The sequence below is a fragment of the Lithobates pipiens genome, unplaced genomic scaffold, assembly GCF_037356315.1.
Source record: "Lithobates pipiens isolate NorthernLeopardFrog02 unplaced genomic scaffold, aLitPip1_a1.2 Scaffold_27, whole genome shotgun sequence".
Taxonomy (NCBI): Eukaryota; Metazoa; Chordata; class Amphibia; order Anura; family Ranidae; genus Lithobates; species Lithobates pipiens.
In genome coordinates, this window is record NW_027507788.1 from 84,636,752 (window position 1) to 84,653,925 (window position 17,174).

The 17,174-nt window shown below is 41.2% G+C and overlaps 1 protein-coding gene across 6 annotated transcripts in view; it reads left to right on the forward strand.

The window, feature by feature from the left end:
- LOC143933949 (voltage-gated potassium channel KCNC1-like) overlaps nt 1-17,174 on the forward strand; it is a 222,705-nt gene that overhangs the window by 157,682 nt on the left and 47,849 nt on the right. For all 6 annotated transcript variants that reach the window (XM_077457150.1, XM_077457146.1, XM_077457148.1 and 3 more), the window contains one exon: nt 15,034-15,228. In XM_077457150.1, the coding sequence (XP_077313276.1) occupies nt 15,034-15,228 (195 nt within the window). The remainder of the gene's footprint in view (nt 1-15,033; nt 15,229-17,174) is intronic.

Genomic DNA, 17,174 nt, shown 5'->3' on the forward strand with positions numbered 1-17,174 from the left:
ACACTGGACCCATACTCCCCATTTATCACTACCCTCTAAACTCACCCTTGTTGCCAGTTTTCAATCCAGGTACTCACCCTTTGGTCCATGCGAACAGACCCTAGAAACCCTAAAAGTTTCCTAAAGGGACTTTACATTAGGGTCCCTAAAGTGACCTTACATCAGGGTCCCTAAAGCGACCTTACATCAGGGTCCCCAAAACCCCCTTACATCATGATCCCTAGAGCCCATTACCTTTTAATAGGGTCCCCAAAGTTAGAAGGGAAGAGCAGAGGGGGGTAAGGAGAGTGGAAAGGTTTACGAGAATAGTTGGGATAGTGGAAAGGGAGTAGGGAGTATTGTGAAGACCCCAGCTTACATCAGGATACGTTCCTTCTCATTGTAGCAGTTGGCTACAGGACGGGTGGAAGCTGGAAGGCTGGGCACTGGGACTGGATAGGTTTTGGAGGAGGAGCTTCCTTCTCTTTTGAATGCCGGGGCTTAGGGGAAGGGTAAGCGCATGATTGGTTGCTCAGGGGGCTGCCTAGTGGTAACACTGGCCCTACATGGGCAGCTCTACAGACATCACCTGGGACAGTACACCTTGATTAAGGCTAAGTCCACCTTTGAAAAAAATAATAATAAGTGATTATATTATTGCAGGAAAATGTGCATGTATTTATTTATTTTAAAGGAGCCTGCAAAGCATTGCATCTGTGACTAGAGGATTGTGGGTATAATGCCATGATCCTGCAATCTCATCCTCCAGCTCCTTTAAGTTGGAGGAAGTGTCAATAGGCTATGAGTATAGTGTCCACTTGGCACCATGTTACATCCTAAAATATGCTTATAACATGGTGTAAAAGGTTTAAGGTGTAAAAAAGTCAGCTGCAGTCACTACTCAAGTACTTTTCACCCGCTGCTGTCAAAATACAATAGCCGTCAGCGGGAGATTTGTCCATTCATGCTGTTTAGCATGGATGGGGGAAATCTATGAATTTCTTTTGTTCAGCCCACTGGACTCAACAAGAAAAATATTCACATAGTTACACAGTAGGTGAGTTTGAAAAAAGTCCAACCTATGTGTGTAATTATAAGTCAGTATTACATTATATATCCATGTATGTTGCGGTCGTTCAGGTGCTTATCTAATAGTTTTTTGAAACTATCAATGCTCCCCGCTGAGACCACCACCTATGCAAGGGAATTCTACATCCTTGTCGCTCTTACAGTAAAGAACCTTCTACACAGTTTAAGGTTAAACCACTTTTCTTGTAATTTTCATGAGTGACCACATGTCTTGTTAACCACTTTCAGACCGGACCAATTTGCTGGTCAAAGACCAGACCACTTTTTGCGATTCGGCACTGCGTCGTTTTAACTGACAATTGCGCGGTCGTGCGACGTGGCTCCCAAACAAAATTGACGTCCTTTTTTTCCCACAAATAGAGCTTTCTTTCGGTGGTATTTGATCACCCCTGCGGTTTTTATTTTTTGCGCTATAAACAAAAATAGAGCGATACTTTTTGTTATAATAAATATCCCCCAAAAATATATAAAAAAACATTTTTTTCCCTCAGTTTAGGCCGATACGTATTCTTCTACATATTTTTGGTAAAAAAAATCGCAATAAGCGATTATTGCTTGGTTTATAGCGTTATAGCGTTTACAAAATAGGGATAGTTTTATAGCATTTTTATTAATAATTTTTTATTATTTTTTTTTTACTAGTAATGGCGGCGATCAGCGATTTTTATTGTGACTGCGACATTGTGGGGGACCCATCGGACATTTTTGACACATTTTTGGGACCATTGTCAGTTATACAGCAATCACTGCTATATAAATGCAGTGATTCCTGTGTAAATGACACTGGCAGTGAAGGGGTTAACCAGTGGGTGGCAGTGTAGGGGTTAAGTGTTCCTAGGGGTGTGTTACTAACTGTGGGGGGGTTGGGCTTTCATTTAGTGAACACTGATCTCTGCTCCAATCACATGGAGCAGAGATCAGCGTCACTAGTTGCTAGGCAGAATGGAGAAATGCTGTTTACTCAGCATTTCCTCCATTCGGCCGCTCCGTGAGACGATCGCGGGGATGCCCGCGGCGATCCAGTCCGCGGGTCCCGCGACCGGACTCACGGGGGTCCCGACCAGTGCGGGAGCGCGCCGCTGGCAGCGTGCTCCCGATGGCAGGGCGGCATTGAATATTGGACGTACCTGTACACCAATATGCCTGCCCGTGCCATTCTGTCGACGTACATCGTCGTGCGCTGGTCGGGAAGTGGTTAAACTCCCTTCCACAAAAAGTTTTATCCTTATTGTGGGGTCACCAGTACGGTATTTATAAATTGAAATCATATACCCTCTCAAGCGTCTCTTCTTCAGGGAGAATAAGTTCAGTGCTCGCAACCTTTCCTCATAACTAATAAAATAATCCTCCAGACCCTTTATTAGCTTAGTTGCCCTTCTTTGTACTTGCTCCATTTCCAGTACATCCTTCCTGAGGACTGGTGCCCAGAACTGGACAGCATACTCTAGGTGCGGCCAGACTAGAGTTTTGTAGAGCGGGTGAATTATCGTTTTATCTCTGCAGTTCTCCTTTTTAATGCATGCCAATATTCTGTTTGCTTTGTTAGCAGCAGCTTGGCATTGCATGGCATTGCTGAGCCTATCATCTACTAGGACCCCCAGGTCCTTATCCATCCTAGATTTCCCCAGAGGTTCTCCCCCTAGTGTATAGATTGCATTCATATTTTTGCCACCGAAATGCATTATTTTACATTTTTCTACATTAAACCTCATTTGCCATGTAGTTGCCCACCCCAATCATTTGTTCAGATCTTTTTGCAAGGTTTCCACATCCCGCTGAGAAGTTACTGCCCTGCTTAGCTTAGTATCGTCCGCAAATACAGAGATTGAACTGTTTACCCCATCCTCCAGGTCGTTTATGAACAAAATACATAGGATTGGTCCCAGCACAGAACCCTGGGGGACTCCACTACCCACCTCTGTGGAAAAAGAATGCCCTTGGGGGGGATTTTGCGGGTGGGGGAGTATAAGTAAGGGATAGATAACAACATTATATATAAAAGTAAAAATTTTATTCCAAAATAATAATAATAACAAATACTGTAAATATTCCTAAAATCATTTAATAGAACATCGATGCATATAACGTTGCTAAGTTCTTGAATCAACAAATAAACTTCACAGAGGGATGTGATGCTTAGATCGAATTCACACTGTTAAACAAAGTATACCGATATACAATTTATATTGTATGTTACGATATCACAATGTAATTCCTCCTTTTTTTCTTGTTTATTAGAAATATAACAGTTTGCTTCTATCTGATCCCTGAGGAAGGAAATTAATATGTTTACCTTTATTCCCTCCACTTTTCTGAAACATGTTGGGATTTCTTTGTGATCACATCACTTCCAGGACTCCTTCTGTGAAGTTTATTTGTTGATCCAAGAACTTAGCAACGTTAATATCAATGCATCAATGTTCTATTAAATGATTTTAGGAATATTTACAGTATTTGTTATTATTATTATTTTGGAATAAAATTGTTTACTTTTATATATACTGTTGTTATCTATGCCTTACTTATACTCCCACCCGCAACCCCCCCCCCCCCCCCCCCCCCACAGGGCATTCCTTTTCCACAATTTCCTATAGGATGTGGTAGCAGTCTTTTTGGGAACCAACTCTTAGGTGATTTCTGTTCTGCTTTTCTTCCACTACTCACCTCTGAGCATTCTAATTACTCCCCATTTATCACCACCCTCTGAACTCGCACTTGTAGCCAGTTTTCAATCCATGTACTCACCCAATCTTCCAAGGCCAACAGACCTTATTTTGTACAGTAAACGTTTATGGGGAACTGTGTCAAATGCTTTTGCAAAATACAGATACACTATGTCTATGGGCCTTCCTTTATCTAGATGGCAACTCACCTCCTCATGGAAGGTTAATAGATTGGTTTGGCAAGAGCGATTCTTCATGAATCCATGCTGATTACTGCTAATAATACCGTTCTCATTACTAAAATCTTGTATGAAGTGCCTTATCATCCCCTCCAAAAGCTTGCATACTATTGATGTTAGGCTAACTAGTCTATAATTCCCAGGGATGTATTTTGGGCCCTTTTTAAAAATTGGTGCTACATTGGCTTTTCTCCAAACACCTCCTACCATTCCAGTCAGTAGAACGTCAGTAAAAATTAGGAACAATGGTCTGGCAATTACTTGACTGAGTTCCCTAAGTACCCTCAGATGCAAGCCATCTGGTCCCGGTGATTTATTAATGTTAAGTTTCCCAAGTCTAATTTTAATTCTGTTCTCTCTTAACCATGGAGGTGCTTCCTGTGATGTGTCATAAGGATAAACACTGCAGTTTTGGTTACTGAAGCCCCTCGATTCCCTCCTGAAGACTGAGGAGAAGAATAAATTCAATACCTTCGCCATCTCCCCATCCTTTGTAACCAGATGTCCTTCCTCATTCTTTATGGGGCCAATATGGTCTGTCCTCCTTTTTTACTGTTTACATACTTTAAATATTTCTTGGGATTTTTTTTGCTCTCCTCCACTATGTGTCTTTTGTGCTCTACCTTAGCCGCTCTAATTGCATTCAAAGGGACGTACCTGTATGCCCATTTGCCCAGCTGTGTCATTCTGCCGATGTAAATGTACATGCGGCAGTCGGCAAGGGGTTAATATGACCTTAAAGCAAACCCATCTCCCCTCCATGTTCTTTGTTCCTAAGATTTTCTCCCAATTCATGCCTTCTAACAAGGTTCGTAGTTTAGGGAAGTTGGCTCTTTTGAAATTCAGTGTCTTTGTATTCCTATTTGTGTGATTTATACTGAAGCCAATTGACCTGTGATCGCTGTTTCCTAAATTCCCCCTATTTCAACATCTGTGATTAGGTCTGTATTGTTGGTAATCAGTAGATCCAGTAACGCTTTATTTCTAGTTGGTGCATCTACCATCTGAACCATGATATTGTCCTGCAAGACATTTAGGAACTGGCACGCCTTAGATGAATGCGTGGTTCCCTCCGCCCAGTATATGTCAGGATAATTAAAATCTCCCATTATGATAACACTTCCCATCCTTACTGCTAATCCAAATTGTGATAGGAGATCCATCTCCCCCTCCTCCCTCAGGTTAGGGGGCCTATAGCATACTCCCAGTAATATTTTTCACTTAGCTTCATCCATTTGGAGCTCTACCCATAAGGATTCCATCTCCTCCCTAGCTCCCTTAGTGATGTCATCTCTCACATTCACTTGTACATTATTCTTGATATATAAGCATGCCCCTCCCCTCCCCCTTTTTTACCCTCTCTATCCCTGCGATAAAGGGTATTCCCTTGAATGGCTGCCAGCCAATCATGAGAGCTGTTGAACCAGGTCTCTGAAATTACCACAAAATCCAAATCCTCCTTGTACAACAGTATCTCTAGTTCACCCATCTTGTCCGCCAGGCTCCTGGCATTGGTGAACACGTCACGTAGTTTAGACCGGTCGCATACTATCCTCTTATTGGGTGTTCCAAGATTGCAACTAAAATGTGTATGGACATCTTAAGACATTAATTACTGGCTGATTTCCTTAAGCTGTTTTAGCCCTTGTACACACGGTCGAAGATTCAGACGGAATGTGTCAGATCGGACCGTTTTGTCGGATATTCTGACTGTGTGTGGTCTACATCGGACTGTTTCCGTCGGAGTATCCGACGGACCAAGTTTTCCAACTTGTTGGTAAAATTTTCCGACAAAATGCTCCGATCGGACATACTCCGATCATGTGTAGAGAATTCCGATCGGACAAAGTGCCACGCATGCTCAGATCAAATTCCTACACCAAAGCTATTGGCTACTAGTGTGAACGTAGTCCCATCGTAACAAAATAACGTCATCACGTCGGATTTTCCGACAACTTTGTCCGACCGTGTGTATGCAACAGTTTCGGACAAAATCCATCGGACAAAATCCGACGGACAAAATCCGACGGATTTGGTTGTCGGAATCTCCGACCGTGTGTACAAGGGCTTACAGTATCAGACTTTCCAAAGAAAAAGTGAAACATTTAAAAAGGGTTTTTTTAGGTCAAAATTGGTATTTCAGTTTTGGGAATAATGTAATGCAACGCAACTGTGAAAAATCTCTCAAAAACTGTAGCGGCGATATCTGCACCTGAGTTCCCTACTTCAGCCTTTGATGCAGCTGCCTCAAGGTGATCAAAACTACATTATAAACCTTTTAATTGCTGCTCAGTTCACTGAGGAGATCTCACTGATGGAATCCTTCTTGTACACACGGTCGGAGATTCCGACAACCAAATCCATCGGATTTTGTCCAACGGATTTTGTCCGAAACTGTTGTATACAAACGGTCGGACAAAGTTGTCGTAAAATCCGATCGTTCAGAACGTGATGACGTTATTTCGTTACGACGGGACTAAGTTCAGGCTAGTAGCCAATAGCTTTGGTGTAGGAATTTGATCTGAGCATGTGTGGCACTTTGTCCGATCGGAATTCTCTACACATGATCGGAGTATGTCCGATCGGAGCATTTTGTCGGAAAATATTTCCGGCAAGTTGGAAAATTTGGTCCGACGGATATTCCGACGGAAACAGTCAGATGCAGACCACACACAGTCGGAATATCCGACAAAACGCTCTGATCGGACACATTCTGTCGGAATCTCCGTCGTGTGTACAAGGGCAAAGATAGACAAAGTCAGTAGCATATTTAGTCAACTGGTGTCCACCAGTAAAATAAAATGTTGGTTTACGGTGGACTTACCCTTTACATACAGTTAGAATACTACCATACCCTTTCTATTTGAAAAATGGCCTCAAACATTATCATTTTAGAACAATTTATTTTTTTCTAAAATGGAAAATTTTTTACTTTATATGCCTACAGCTACGTAAAAAAAGGATTACAAAAAATAAATAAAACATTATTTATGTGTGGCAACTATTGGTTCCTATTGATGTCATATCTAAGAAGCAGGTCTGAACCAGGAAAAAAACTAGTATGCACTAGTATGTTTTTTCAATTCATTTAAACTTTGCTTAAAGTATAAGTAAACCCCATCACTGAATCTCATATAAATTTTAACATATTAATGTATGCCATGAAGTTGCATATTCTGGTACTTTCAATAATAAGGTAACAATAATCTGTCCTGATATAGATTACATTTGTTAATTTCAGTACATTGGTTTCTATGCAGAAGTGAGCCTGATTTTGCACTTTCTAGCTGTAGTAAATAAACCCCATTGCGTACTTGAAAGTGAGGTATGCCTGTACACTGATTTCTAGTTACAAAACCTGCCCTGAGAAATGCCATGCAGGCATCTAGATGTACCCAAAAGACACTTAACCACTTGCCGCCCGCCCTATTACAAATTGACGGTGGCAAAGTGGTTTCATAATCCTGACCGGACGTCATATGACGTCCTCAGGATTATGAGCCGCTGCGCGCCCCCGGGGGCGCGCATCGCGGCGATCGTTGTTGCAGGGTGTCAGTCTGACACCCGGCAACTACGATCTCGGTAAAGAGTCTCCGACGGAGACTCTTTACCACGTGATCAGCCGTGTCCAATCACGGCTGATCACAGTGTAAATGGGAAGAGCCGGTGATCGGCTTCTCCTCACTCGCGTCTGTCAGACGCGAGTAGAGGAGAGCCGATCGGCTGCTCCTCTGACAGGGGGCATCTGTGCTGATCGATTATCAGCACAGCCCCCCCGAGGATGCCCACACTGGACCACCAGGGACACCACCAGACCACCAGGGAAAAGGTGATCCTCCCTAGACCACCAGGGATGCCAGTCAGCACAATGGATGCCAATCAGTGCCCATAATGGATGCCAATCAGTGCCCACAATGGGCATCACTGATTGACATGCATTATTGTTTGGTACTGATTGGCATCCATTAGTACAGTATAACACCTGTGCCGCCTATGAGTGCCCACCTGTGCCGCCTATGAGTGCCCACCTGTGCCACCTATGAGTGCCCACCTGTGCCGCCTATCAGTGCCCACCCATGCCCATCTGTGCCGCCTATCCATGCCCATCTGTGCCGCCTATCCATGCCCATCTCTGCCGCCCATCCATGCCAATCCGTGCCAGCTATCAGTGCCAATCTGTGCCACCTATCAGTGTCCATCCGTGTTGCCCATCCGTGTCGCCCATCCGTATCGCCTATCAGTGCCGCCTATCAGTGTCCATCAATGCCACCTCATCAGTGCCACTTCATTGGTACCCATCAGTGCCGCCTTATCAGTGCCCATCAGTGTAGCCCCATCAGTGCCCATCAGTGAAGGAGAAAACTTATTTAGAAAGTTTTGAAACTGAAACAAAAAAAACATTTTTATTTTTCAAAATTTTCGGTATTTTTTTATTTGTAGTGCAAAAAATAAAAACCGCAGAGCTAATCAAATACCATCAAAAGAAAGCTCTATTTGTGGGAAAAAAATTATAAAAATTTAATTTGGGTACAGTGTAGCATGACCGCGCAATTGTCATTCAAAGTGCGACAGCGCTGAAAGCTCAAAATTGGTCTGGGCAGGAAGGTGTTTAAAGCGGGAGTGCGCCGGGACTCCGCGTTTTTTTTTTTTTTTTAAAAGCCAGCAGCTACAAATACTGCAGCTGCTGACTTTTAAAATAGTGACACTTACCTGTCCAGCGCGCCCGCGATGTCGGCACCCGAAGCCGATCTCTAGATCGTCACTCGGGTGCTGCCGCCGCCATCTTGGGTATGGGAATCAGGAAATGGAGCCTTTCGGCTTCATTTCCCGGTTCCCTACTGCACATGCGCGAGTCGTGCTGCACAATGAGGACGGTCCCCGCTGCCTCTGGGATCTGTGTGTTTCCCAGCAGGCAGCGGGGCACTTGCGGAAGGGGATGGGCACTTGCGGAAAGGGGCGTAATCTAGGCACCTTTCCGCAGAGAGCTATCCCGGAAGTGGGTGCAGTTACCTGGATTATCCAGGTAACTGCACCCCCCTCCCCCCTGAAAGGTGCCAATTGTGGCGCCGGAGGGGGGGAGGATTCCGATGAGCGGAAGGTCCATTTTAGGGTGGACCTCCGCTTTAAGTGCCCTGTATTGAAGTGGTTAATAATACTGAGTACCGTCAGCACAACTGCATTGCAAATTCAGTACCAGATTAAAATGATGGTGTATTTTCTGGTTCACACCAATTCCATTATGTGTATGATTAAACTGTTGTACTCCCTAGTCTCTACAATAAATTATAGGCTGGGTATGGCTGGAAGTAGGTTCAATTATCCTCTTGCCATTGAAGAGTTTAACTGCATGCTTTTATCAAAGGAATATATAATTCAAGGTCGCAATAACGTTATTGCTATACATTGTGCTATTCATTTCATATGGCAAAAAGAATTGGCAGTTATCGATGGCTGCAGTCCTCTTCAATAAGTCAATCCCAGTTCCAGCATAGCAGGAATTCATGTGCTGTTCTTTTTATAATATGCTTGTTGGTAGAGTAGTTCAGAGACTGGAAAAGATTTAATGGTAGACCTGTATTGTGATTCTGTGAAAATAACAAATGCATATACACATAGTACATTTATAGCACTGTTCTTTAAACTCATTGCTAGGAAATCATTTATAATATTGCATTTCATTGCCTGCTTATAGATTTGATAGGGCAATGCAGACACCAACCAATACACCTTCAGATCTCTTTATTAATATGAACTGTGGCCTTGGCTTATTGCAGGGTTTGTCAACCAGGGTTCCATGGAACCCTAGAGTTCTTCCAGAGGTTTCTGGGGGTTCTTTAACCAATGAACAATTTCTGCCCATCATATAAGTTCCCACTGACACCATTGATCTTTTTCACAATGACCACAAGTGTAAGGAGCACTCTTTCTACTGACCATCACACTAATGTATCATGTGTTTTAGATATGGTCATTTTTAGCAGGGGTTCCCTGAGACTGTAAAGTTATTTCAAGGGTTCCTCTGTGTTGAAAAGTTTGAGAAAGGCTCGCTTATTGTATACATTTATATATGGCAATAGGAGTAGCTAAGAAGGGTCAGATGCTTTAGGAGCTACTTGTTTTGTGATAGGGGAGGAAAGGGGGAGATAGAGACTAAACAAGGTATTTTAACCTATTTGATCAATCATTCCTTCAAAGGCCGGTCTAATAATGAGACTGATCTGATGCTGCCATAGACATTATACCATAAAATTTGGCAGAACAAGAAGAGGGACCGAAAAATGGATGTGACTCAAATCAATTTATAACTAGCATAGGAAAGGTGCATGTTGAGCGAGGCAGGTAGACTTAACACAACGTTTAGTTTTATTGTATTTAAAGTAGATACACAACTATCTAGAGAGGCAAATATGGACTTCTAGTATCTTTATGTACTTTACTTCCAAATTAGGCCTACTTCCAGTTTAATTATTGCTATGTATACATCCTAGTTTGGTTGTCCACAAACATTAGAACAGGACCACCTCTCAAAGGAAGATCTTGGCATGGCAGTTTGGATTTACATGTGTTTCAAAAGTATGCACTAAAAACTTTGCTTTTATTCTAAACAGGGACAGTTTCATCCTGGCTAGCTTAATGTAGTGTTGGAGATTCTTTATATGGCCAACTTATAGCAAAACTCCAGTTTTCTTAGCAAATACAAAAATGAATAACTTTCCTAAAACTTTGGTTGCAATACTCTCGTTCAGTTCAGCGCTGTCCTGCACAGGAAGTTCATTCTGTCCCACTGCCAACACTGATCTTCTGGTTGGATGATAGCCAGAATCATCCAACTTATTGCCTGTGGGCCCAGGCTGTTTTGGACCCCCTAGGGTGTTTCGTCATGCAGCTTGGGCTTTCTGCACTCCTGGGCTAAGTAGCATTTATGTGAGTGGTGCTCAGTCCTGGAGGAGGGATCACCTACTGCTGCCACTGAGGAAGAAGAGGAAGGACTCATGATGTCACTAGACCAGCCTGAAGAATGCAGGAAAAAAGATCTGGGGGAGACTTTAAAGTTGGGGAGGTTAGAAGATATGAGGAAAGATGGAGTTTTGCTTTAAGTCATTGTATGTATGACCTTAATTGCTTCTATAATGTATGTACACAGCAAGTGATTGCTCAGCATACCAGAAGGATTATAGAATTCAACATTGTGGATCCTGAATGAATAAAAGGGATACATTAGCACATGTACATTTTGAATATGCACTCACACACCCCTCACATTTTTGTAAAGATTGTATTATATCTCTTAATGTGACACCGCTGAAGAAATTAAACTTTGCTACAATGTAAAGTAGTGAGTGTACAGCATGTATAACAACATACATTTGCTGTCCCCTCAAAATAACTCAACACACAGCCATTAATGTCTAAACCACTGGCAACAAAAGTGAGTACACCCCTAAGTGAAAAATTAGCCATTTTCCCAACACGGTGTCATGTGACTCGGTGTTACAAGGTCTAAGGTGTGAATGGGGAGCCGGTGTGTTAAATTTCGTGTTATCTCTCTCACTCTCTCAGTTCAACATGGCACCTCATGGCAAATAACTCTCTGAGGATCTGAAAAAAGAATTGTTGCTTTACATAAAGATGACCTAAGCTATGAGAAGATTGTCAAGACTCTGAAACTGAGCTTCAGCACAGTAGTCAAGACCTGCTCAGCATTATATCCAGATGTTGTCTTAGGGAAATAGACGTATGAGGTTGAAAGGGTGGGGGTCAGCCTGTCAGTGTTTAGACCATATGCAGCACACTGCATCAAATTGGTCTGAATGGCTGTCATCCCAGAAGGAAGCCTTTTCTAAAGATGAGGCACCATAAAGCATGCAAACAGTTTGCTGAAGACAAGCCAACTGAGAACATGGATTATTGGAACCATGTCCTGTGGTCTGATGAGACTTAATTCGTTCAGATGGTGTCAAGTGTGTGTGGCAGCAACCAGGAAAGGAGTACAAAGACAATTGTGTCTTGCCTACAGTCAAGGATGGTGGGGGGAGTGTCATGGTCTAGGGCTGCATGAGTGCTGCCGGCACTGGGGAGCTACAGTTCATTGAGGGAACCATGAATCCCAACATGTACTGTGACATACTGGAGCAAAGTATGATCCCATCCCTTCGGAGACTGGGCCGCAGGGCAGTATTCCAACATGATAACAACCCCAAACACACCTCCAAGATGACCACTGCCTTGCTAAAGAATCTGAGGGTAAAGGTGATGGACTGGCCAAGCATGTCTCCAGATCTAAACCCTATTGATCATCTGTGGGGCATCCTCAAATGGAAGGTGGAGGAGCGCAAGATCTTTTAACACCCACCAACTCCGTGATGTCATTATAGAGGATGTTAAGGCAGTGCTGGATGACACATTTGGACATTTTCACTTAGGTGTATACTCACTTTTGTTGCCAGTGGTTTAGACATTAATGGCTGTGCGTTGCGTTATTTTGAGGGGAGAGCAAATTTACGCTGTTATACAAGCTGTACACTCACTACTTTACATTGTAGCAAAGTGTTATTTCTTCAGTGTTGTCATATGAAAAGATATAATAGAATATTTACAACAATGTGAGGCATGTACTCACTTTTGTGAGATACTATATATATATATATATATATATATATACATATATATATATATATATATATATATATACACACACATACAAAGAAGAAATTGCAGGAGCTTTTAGAAAGCCCACCATCAAAAACAGGGGTTCTATTGGAGAACAACTGCGGTTTTAGTTAAAAAGTTATTCAAACTTTATTTACTACACATAGTTTATACAAAAAAATCCTAGTAAATATAGGCAACTTCCACAATTCACCATTAAAAACAAGTGGCAAATATACATACAGTATATTTTATTTGTCTGAGACCACCACCTATTCCATTGCTGTTGATTTAGTTCAAAATAATAATGAAAACTAAAAATAGATTTGTAGGAGAACCCAAAAAAAATTGCAGAGGGGTCTCGATATGCTCAGAATACTTCTTTTTTATACTTTAGAACAGTCATACTGGAACATTTAGAGTACATTTATATACACAGTGTAATGAATATTGAAGCTTGAATCAGAATTAATGTGCTCCTTATAGACTGGTATTTTGAATCAAAATTTTTATATGTTGCCACCCATGGAATACTGGAATTATTAAAGGTTAGTCAGCCTCATACACCTAAAGTGTACATTTAAACGCACTTGCAGAATATTCCTTACTGCTAAGCAGAAAATATTGAGCAAATATGGCTACCCCCATATAGAGTATTTGATTATTTTCATTAAACTGATAAAATTCAAATACTCAAATGTGTATAAACTGTATATATGAAAGAATAAATAGAGTAAAACATTTATCTTTGTAACTACTGATTGAAATGAGATGGCAGTGGTCCTATGTGTTACCACCATTGTCTGACAGCTCTTGGGAGGACAAATTGATTGATTAGAATACTTGACTCTATCGCTTTTGGTTGTGATAAGCAACATTGGTAGCATATTCCAGCAGTGCTCATCTTGTCCCCCTTGCCCTCTTCACTGACTGATGGACTGGAGTGTGTAAGGGTATATGTCACTATCAAAGAACAAGCTGCATTTCACAATATTGTAGATAATGTGCCAATCTTCCAAACGTGGAATCTAAAACCTGAGATATAGACTGAATTGTTCAGTAGTCAAACTTAAAAACATTTTACAATTTGTGCACATAGGCATTTGTTTGCTTTTCTTCCATCTACAAGGAAATGTGAATTCAAAAGCAGCTTGACGCAACTGAGGAATCAACTCAGAAGGAACTCAGGAGCACCACAAAAGTATCACAAGTGAAAGAAAATGAGTTCTGCATACACAAGCCTATACACTTCCAACTGTCCAGGTGGCAGTATTTTTATCTGGTTTGAAAAGCTTATTATTTTTTTCGCTGTCATTTATCCTTTTTGATAACTGGAACTTTTGACATTAAAGTCTTTATTTATTGTATAAACTGTTCCTTTTGAGAATTATCACACTGTGCTCTTGGATGTACATTTGGATACTTATTACATTTCCTATTTCTAAGAGTACACCCATCCACGTGAATAGACCATGGATTGTACCAGGAGTTCTTTTCATAAATAGTACACCTTCTCTGGGCCATCAGTATATATGCTGGCAGTCCACTGCACGTCTTTTTAGCTGATTTGTACCAACTTAAAATACAGACACATTTCATGTTATTTAATTACATACGTTGAGATAATGGGGGTTATTTATTAAAGGAAAATCCACTTTGCACTGCAAGTGCTCTTGAAAGTTCACTGAAAGTGCACTTGGAAGTAAAGTCGCTGTAGCTCTGAGGGGGACATGCAAGGAAAATAAAAAAAAACAGCATTTTAGCTTGCACATGATTGGATGATAAAATCAGCAAGAGCTTCCACTCATTTCAGATCTACCCCTTAGATTTAGAGGGACTGCACTCCCAAGTTCACTTGCAGTGCAAAGTGGATTTTCATTTAGTAAATAACCCCCATTGTGTTGTAATTTTTGAAAAATGCTAGATGAGCTAAAGGTTTTAATTTTTTTCTGTTCTTTAAAGAAAATTTGTTATAAGCCTTGGCAATTCAACAGAACATTTGAAAAATATAATTGAAAATCATTGGTTACCTTCAGGGAAAACTGCCCATCAAAACAATTAGTGGATCCAAAAATATAGGTCGTTTTTTTAGGTTTATGGCAGATTTACTTTAAAGCCAAACTTTTCTAAGTGTTTTCAATAGAGTGAGAAAGGGTTAAAACCTTGGTCATGGGTTTGATGCTATGGCCCTGTTGGAGAGTAAGGACATAGACAATAGGTTACAACCCTTCCCCACTTTATAATAATAATAATGATTAAAAAAACTTTGATTAGAGATGCACCTTACCATACAATGGAAAAAGCATTCAGTATGATGAATTTAAGGGGAAACACATATTTGCATGTACCTATCTTACCTTGTGATACTAACTTTTTTTCTGCATGTATTTGCTTCTCTTAATCTGTTCCTAAAGACTCCAAACAGAACGGTGATGCTGCCAATGCTGCACTGGCTAACGAGGATTGCCCAACAATAGACCAGGCTCTCTCCCCAGAAGAAAAGTCCCCTGTTACCCCAGGTGCAAGAGAGAGATACAATCGTGATCGAGCTTGTTTCCTGTTGTCCACCGGAGACTTTGCACATTCTCCAGACGGCAACATCCGCAAAGGTATTTGCCTCTGATGCATACTGCTCCACCTCCATCGCTCACTTTCATTTATACAGCTATCCGCACCAATGCAAGGCTTGAAACAAATATGAATTCCCCCCTCGAATCTCCTTTTCAAAGTAAATATCTTTGGCCTGCTTTCTACAAGTTTGATCTTGCTGGTTCAAATCCCATTTGCCTTCTTTGTAGCACATCCATAGTCCACCAGTGGGATGTGTCAATGCAAGCTACAGGGCGTTTTGTTATAAATAATCAAACATTTCCCTGCAGTTTTGCTTCCTGTAGTTTGTTCTAATACAAATAGTACATTCAATTTCTGTAATCTGTTGGATTGTATATATGCCATGGTGGTCAGGAAACTTGGAGGAGATCTGTGACAAACAGAAGCAGCTCAGCAACAAAAAGCAACATGCAATATCTAATTTTTTACTGTAAGGAAGACATTATACAATTGCGATTGGGCATGTTTAAAGCATCCAGCAAGCTATTTTTCAATTTGCTGCTCAAAAAAAAACAAAAAAAAACTTTTTTATAGCTCACACTTGCCAGCAGATCCTAACTTCAGGCTCTTTTGGCCATACAGGAGGGACTTGACACAAAAATGTGAAAAGTTAATGCTTTGTTGAGCAGGTAGTGCTTCTGGGTAGGAACTGGGAACCTCAGGGGTGGGGTTTCATTTTCTCTGGGATTGTTGGCATGTAAGATTTTGTATCATGAATTGTCTTAGTCTTGTAGTGCAAAACGACCACAATGTTTGCTAGGCACTACCGCATTTTCACTGAAAGTTGGCTTGGCTTGCACAAAGTCTGACTTGAGGTGAAATATGATTATCGAGATGCAAGCAACAAGTGTTTAGAGATCGACAGCAAATTAGTACATATAGCTATAACACAATTGTGTGAATTCCATAGCTGAACCCAAAGGTGGGACAACATGTTCATACAACGTATTGTCTATTGTTTCAATGTTTATATGTGAAAAAAGCAGAAATGCGAAACAAGCCGTTCATATGTTCATGTTCTGTGTTATGTCCTTCGACCTTTGTGTATTTTTTTTTTTTTTGCTCTTTTTGTTTTTCAGCTCATGTGACAGATCATAATGGCCCGATATCTGACTGAGGTTTTACTGCTGTATATTTTATTATTGTCATTATATGCATTCCCAATAGATTTTGCTACTTGTATCAAAATCTTTCTATATGCACTACAGCTACGTGAGGCAGCATACTCATATTTTTGTCATGCTGTTACCAGCATGGTAGGTTGAGCTTTTATGCAAGAGACTAGTATGGACATGACTGTATGCCCAGGTGGGAGATGTGTCTTAGAGTGAGCGTGTAAGTGTGTGTGTGTGGGTGTTTGCATCTACTCATTACACAGCATATTTTCCAGTAAGCCTCTACCATGGCCATGCCATGAGCCATACCCATTAGGCCTCTCCTGATAAAAAAAAAAAAATTACTATACCTGCCAAAAATAGCTCAACTTATGAGTTGCATTATTGGCTTAATTTTAAGCAAAGGGCTCAGAGCAGTAATGTGCAGTAGCCAAAAGCAACCAACCAGCTTTCTTTAGACTAACCAACATTGCTAAAATGTGATTTGCTTTTGTGGTCTACTGCATATAATTTCTAATTGTGCTATGCTACTAAATTAGGCAAACTGACTGTGTACAGTAGATGTACAATGACGTGTAACACAACAGGAAGAATCCTCAATCATTTTGGTAGTCACAGACATTGCTTTATTAATGTCCAATCCCACAAGTTATCTCTTTAAAATAAAATGAAAAACATCAACCACTACTGAACCATTAGCTTACCCAAAGAAGGAGATATGGAAAGTGAAGGGGTTCATAGTCGCTTACATACCCTCTTGTGGGAGCAGGTAAGTTCCATCCCTCTCCCACCGAACTGGTAAGTCCCCCTACCACAGTACTAACGGATGT